This window comes from Egretta garzetta, unplaced genomic scaffold (assembly GCF_000687185.1).
Source record: "Egretta garzetta isolate BGI_Z169 unplaced genomic scaffold, ASM68718v1 scaffold169, whole genome shotgun sequence".
Taxonomy (NCBI): Eukaryota; Metazoa; Chordata; class Aves; order Pelecaniformes; family Ardeidae; genus Egretta; species Egretta garzetta.
Genome location: NW_009260798.1, coordinates 234,398 through 240,397, shown reverse-complemented (window position 1 = coordinate 240,397; position 6,000 = coordinate 234,398). Strand labels below are relative to the sequence as shown.

General features: G+C 36.2%; 1 protein-coding gene across 1 annotated transcript in view; it reads right to left on the bottom strand.

Moving 5' to 3' along the window:
* The window catches only part of CTTNBP2 (cortactin binding protein 2), a 77,721-nt gene that overhangs the window by 6,406 nt on the left and 65,315 nt on the right, over positions 1-6,000 (bottom strand). The window contains 4 exon segments of the mRNA XM_009646800.2: positions 964-1,096; positions 1,972-2,032; positions 3,804-3,989; positions 4,200-4,405. Of these exon segments, the coding sequence (XP_009645095.2) occupies positions 964-1,096; positions 1,972-2,032; positions 3,804-3,989; positions 4,200-4,405 (586 nt within the window).

Below are 6,000 nucleotides of genomic sequence, written 5' to 3'. Positions count from 1 at the left end.
AAAAACTTCTTTACTCTGAGGGTGACGGAGCACTGGAACAGGCTGCCCAGGGGGGCTGTGGAGTCTTCTTCTCTGGAGATATTCAAAGCCCACCTGGAGGAAGTCCTGTGTAACATGCTCTAGGAGAACCTGCTTTAGCAGGGGGGTTGGACTAGATGATCTCCCAAGGTCCCTTCCAACCCTTGCGATTCTGTGATTCTGTGAACACAGCCTGCTGTCACAGCCATCTACTTCAGCTGTTCTAGGAGGAAAGATGGAAAAGAATAAATAGCTACAGCTACAGGGAGAGCTGGCTGCTTTTGGTGTAGTACAAAAAATGAGGGAGACCCACAGCTCTATCCTCTGCTCCAACAGGCCTCCCACAACCACCCAAAATGCATTCTAGCATAGAACTTAGCCCCAAACCTATGAGCCTTGCAAGCCTCCTTCACCCTCTTCTGACACTGTTAAAGAAAAACAATTACGCGAATCCATTCTTTCTTGCTTGGGGCAGCAAAACTGAATTTTGCCTACACAGGAGCCTTGAGCCAGTTCTGTGATGGCTAATGGGATTACATTATAGAAACCAAATATGCAATACATATTAGGAAAAACTTTCTGTGTCTTTAAAACTACAAACCAGTTTCCCAGTGGAAGCTATGGCAGCAGGAAAGATAACATGGGGAACAATAATGCAGAGAACGCTATTGTCTCTAGCATTTATGAACCGATAATTTTCAGCCTCCACTGCAAAAACCTCTAAGAAGGAAAAAAATAGTGAAGGTGTAATTTAAAATAATGTATATTAAACCAGAACACTTACCATCAAATGTGCAATTTATTAGTTGACTTTGGCTTATTCCCAAATAATTTAATGATTTTCTTCAGTTCAAGCAGTGCTTGTAAATTAAAAATTTATTTTAAACATGTAGCAAACAACTGCATATGGTAATGACATAAATTACTTAAAAACCTTGTGTTTACCTTGCTTATATCAGGCTCAGATTTGCTGGAACACATGCTTTGAAGTTCCTGCACAAGATCTACTTCATCATCTGAACCAAGGGACAGCCTTTGCTCCAGATTTAATGTTCTCAATTGATCCTTCTCTGAAGATCTGGTTAAAAAACCAAACCAAAACAAACAGAGCCAGCGGTTAAAATTAAGCTATGATACGGAACTTAAAAACAAATTATATGCACCTGGAAAATAGTAACTTCTTTCCAAATGACCTTTACTACCACAAACAGAAAGAAAATAACATCTAATTAAGTGGTAGCAGTACTTGTCAATAGTTGTTATAATAGATCTTTTTTCCATTCAAATTATTCTCTCCATTCTGAAATTCTAACACAGGATTCTTCTGCCCACTATCTCCAAAGAGCCTCCTCTTTTTAAGATGGAGCAATCAATTTCATTCCATTCTCCTTTTTGGACTTAATTCCAAACATTTAAACCCCCCCCGGCACACTGGAAGCATAAGTATTCTGTGCTCTCTGTGCTTGTGAATATGGTAGAACCAAGGTTTCAGACTGAACTACAGTCTCAAATGCAGTTCCCTCTGGCTGTACACTTTTTCAGAGATATGCTGTATCATTTAGACTAAAGTGCATTAGTATACCATTTTGAATTGCCATTCAGTAAGCTAAAAGAGCCAGAGGAGTTTTTAAAATATAATGCAATAAAGCATACGTTTGGCTTTTCATGGCAGAGCAAGTGTTACATAATATTCTTAAGTCATACACTATTCTGTTACATAAAAAGACATGTAGTGCTGTAAATTACAGAAACGGATTCTAAAATTACATTGAAGTACGTAAATTGTATTTTCTCTCAGAAATGAAAATGAAAAAGGATTCCTTTCTTCAGATGTAGAATGAAAATATTACCACATACAAACTCTTCATCTATTCATTATAATGTCCTGGTTTACAACACAATTCTATCTTTATTGTTTACTAAGTGTTACAAGTGCCAGAAATTAAAACTTACTTTGTGGTGAGAGAAGCTCTTTTCTTACAGTTTGGTTGCAACATAGTCTTAGATTTTATACCTGCACAAAAGAGAGACTGACTTAGTATAATATCATGTGTGTTGATTTCTTCATTCTAAAATCTGTGATAAACACAGAAAATGCGTTACCATTTACTGGCTAATTATGTCAATAGAGTCTGTGAAAGATCAGAATACATTCCTTGAAACTGCTCAGAATAGCATTAGGGCCACATGGAACTGCTAAAATGGCAAATGAAGCATGAGTTGCTCAAGCTTTTGTGGAAGACAGAACATGAGGTTTCTGTGTGAGGCACTTGAACCACCCTTACTAGTTCTTTCAAAGAGGAATCAGTTGTCAACAGGAAAAGATTTAAGTTTGCTTCATTTCAGTAAAATCAAACGACTTACCCTTACTCAGAATCAGGAACAACATTTGATTCTGATAATCGGAAATGGAACTACTAAAGTTGAATTCACCATCCCATTTTTTACTTATATTCACAGATATTAACTGGACTCCAAGAACATTCTCAGGTACAAGACACAGTAACAACCATCCTATTTCAGGTTATGTTCATTTGATTTCTTAAATCCTCTTAGCAGGATTAGATAAGTTCACAATTCAGAGAACTAGCAAGCAAAATCAGGACAGTAAGAGTTGCAGTTCAGTGAAAGCAGACTTCTTTCTGAACAAGAGCTGAGGAAATGAATAGCTCAATTTAACATTACAAAGTACCAGACATCAAGTATTTCAGTCTTTTATATATGAGGTCATTCAGGCTAGAATCTTACTGTTTCTAAAATGTGTGTGTGTGTAAGCCTCTTTCTCTCTAAATCCCTTCCTAACTCTTCTCTTTGAAGGAGTTACCTTCATTTTCTGAAAGCAAAAATAAGCCATTAGATTTTGTCCTCTAGAAGTTTTCCTGTTTGATACTGTATCGGTTATGGTATTCCTAAGTTTTCCTTCTAGACAGATGTGTACTTTTAGAAGAATGATATGTTGCTTCTGCACGTATCCAGATGTTATCCTTGTGTAGTGAACTGCTTGTTAGATGGCTTATGATCTTAAGGTGAAAAGACATTTCAAAATTGTCAGCTACTAATATAACTCACATTTATACAAATGCATAGACCCAGTCATATAAAGCCTTCTTTATCAAACAGCGCACTGAACATGATGTGGAAACTTCTTGAAAACTTTACAGTATCTGTGACTACACAGGATCTTCAATTTAAAACCAAAGATCTCTTCCTTCCACTTCAGGGCTTCTAGGTTATTCTATTCAATTTATCTAATCAGACTGAATAAGGGATGCATGATCTGAGGATGGACGTATTCATTTATTTTTACTTGTATTCAGAGAATAGAAATTTTTGCAATTAAGCTATACAGTACCTTTAAAAAAAACCCCAAAGTAGGTATACTGTAAATTAGGTGCAGAACTAAGGACTACTGGTCAAGTAATGAAGCTTTCTCTCATCTGGTACCGAGGAAGAGAACGATAGAGCATCATTCTATGCAATATGAGGTGGAACCATTGCTCAGTCTTCCACCATCTGAGCTAAAGCCTACCTCGTTATCAGACAACAGCAAGGGCATTAGAACAAACAAACAAACAAAAATTATTATTATAATTAGGATACCTCACAGTCACAAAGAAATAATCTTTTGGGAAAAAAAGAAGTAATCAATTTTTACTGATAAACATAAACACGAGTGTCATTTAATTGAGAATTTTTAATTCATGATGTAGAAGAAAAGTTAGATTCATATCTACACAGCTTAACCCCCCACACCTCCTTTCAGAATTGAAAATAGAAAGCTTTACCTTCAGTATTTGTCTCCTGCTTATTCCATGACTGGGAGGATAAATGGCCTGACTTTTTGCGAGGACTTGTGCTCACTTTTCTCCAAGAAGCATTCTCACCTCTTTTCTTACTACAATTTTTGTAGCTCGAAACCACAGATAAGGGAAAATTTCCTCCCTTAAAATCTGCTATGTAATTATCTAGCTCTGAAACAAAAGTAGAACAATATTAAGAAAAATTGACTGTTGCAATTTAACAACCTTATACAAGTTTAGTGACTGTAAATGCTTTTAACCACTTGCCTCCCATCATAACTATAGTTATGTTTTGTGGAAGTTTTAAAAAAGGAATAAAACAGTTAAAAGCCCCACTTTGACAATGTACAACTACTTGCCTTTCAGACTGTTCACTGTTACCTGTTCTGGGTAGAGGACAGCCATGCAAAACAGCTTTATTTAGCAAGATACTGAGAGCAGCTTTAACAACAGCCTGTTGACCTTGGCTAGGATTTTTTTTGGCTATTGTTTGTCCTGGTACAGATGGTCTTTTCACAGAGGCTCTGGAGAGTATTGCTTCTTGAACTCGGGGAGCTATCACAGCATTCCATAACTTGGACATCCACCTGTAGGCACACAAACAATCCCTTAACTTCAGAGACAATTATCAAACCCCAAGATTTTATACTTTGGGTAACATATCAGCTTTTGCATTTTCAGGAAGCACATATATTTTGGACTTCCTACTGTACCCCATTTCAGAGAGGAACTGGTTTTATTTAAGGTAGGGCTTATTCGTTTGTTTTATATTAAATCATTTGACCTAACATTCTTCAGGTTGCTTTGGCAAACTACTCTCTGATGCTTTTTCTCCTTCAGATAAGGACTATAAACATCCTTTTAATTTTAAGGCTTAAAGAAAGAATGTCCCAGGAAGATGTGTGTTCATGTATATACAAAAAAATCCCCTTTCACCTTTGCCAGTGCATGGAGAAGTTTCCATGCTTGCAGGTGTTCATTCTTAGCCTATTTGCTGCCAGGGGGGGAAAAAGGAGGTATTCAGTTATGACTGCACCCTTTCCAGTATTCTTCCATTTCCAAACTTGTCCAGCTTACAGGACTTTTCTATTCGTACAGCTGCCTTGCTCTCACTCTCCTTTTGTTTATTTGATCTATGGTGAACTGAGTTTCCAGGATGCTGTGGATATTCCAGATTGTCTGGTTTAGAGACTGGGTCTGATTACAAAAATCTGATTCAAAGGGACATGGTTCTTGTGGGACTTTTGCTTTTCTAAGAGATAAGTATTACGTTGTTTTAGCACAGAAGTGAAAAATTTGTATTAATAAAAAAATAAATAAATGCTATTTATTACAGCTTACAGTTCTCAAGGGATAAAGGCTAGGAATTTCAGGCTTAAGGCTCAGCTCGCATCTATAACAGACACTGAGACAATCTTTTTTAGATCAAATCCAACTCTTTTTTCCTTATACCCTCTTAAGGGAGGAAGATAGTAAGATTGAGAGTCAGAGGGTTTATATTGAAGGTCTACAGGAGATGATAGGCTATAATGCTGTGTTTCAGCTTTGCAGAAATCCACTCAGAAAAAGTGAAGGCTAAAATGTCTGTTTGACTTAAACAAATCAGTTTGTTGGATGTGTTGATACACAGAAGCCATCTTGTTAGACAAAAGTTTATGAAGATTTTTTGGTTGGTTAAAAGATAATGCAGGCTTTTTCTTTTTCTTTTTCTTTTTTTTTTTTTTTTTAAAGTTAGAATGCATGAATCATTTGGTAGAAATATTTGGAGTTAGTTATGAAGCATAAGATTGAGTTTTTATGACATATAACCATGCTACAAAGTCCTGGTGTAAGCTTGATAGAAGTTACATTACTTAGAAAAAGAATTAGTACAGTTGTTAAAATAAGATGTAAAATAGCTATTGGAAAAGTTCCTTGAAGCTTCCTTAGCATGATGTTGTAGATACCATTCCATATAGACACAGTCCGCTTTTGCTAGCTGAGTTAAGCTACCAAAATAAACAATTGCTTTCATTTTAGTAATAAAGAACTCTACCTCTTGATTTTTGCCTATGTAAGCTTTTGACATTTTGCAATATTGCTAGTATAAATGGTCATAAATGAATGCTGCAAAGATAAAATTAATTAAGCCCATTCTAATCTAACAGTTAAAAATCAATGGGCTGTACAATGCCATCCTCTC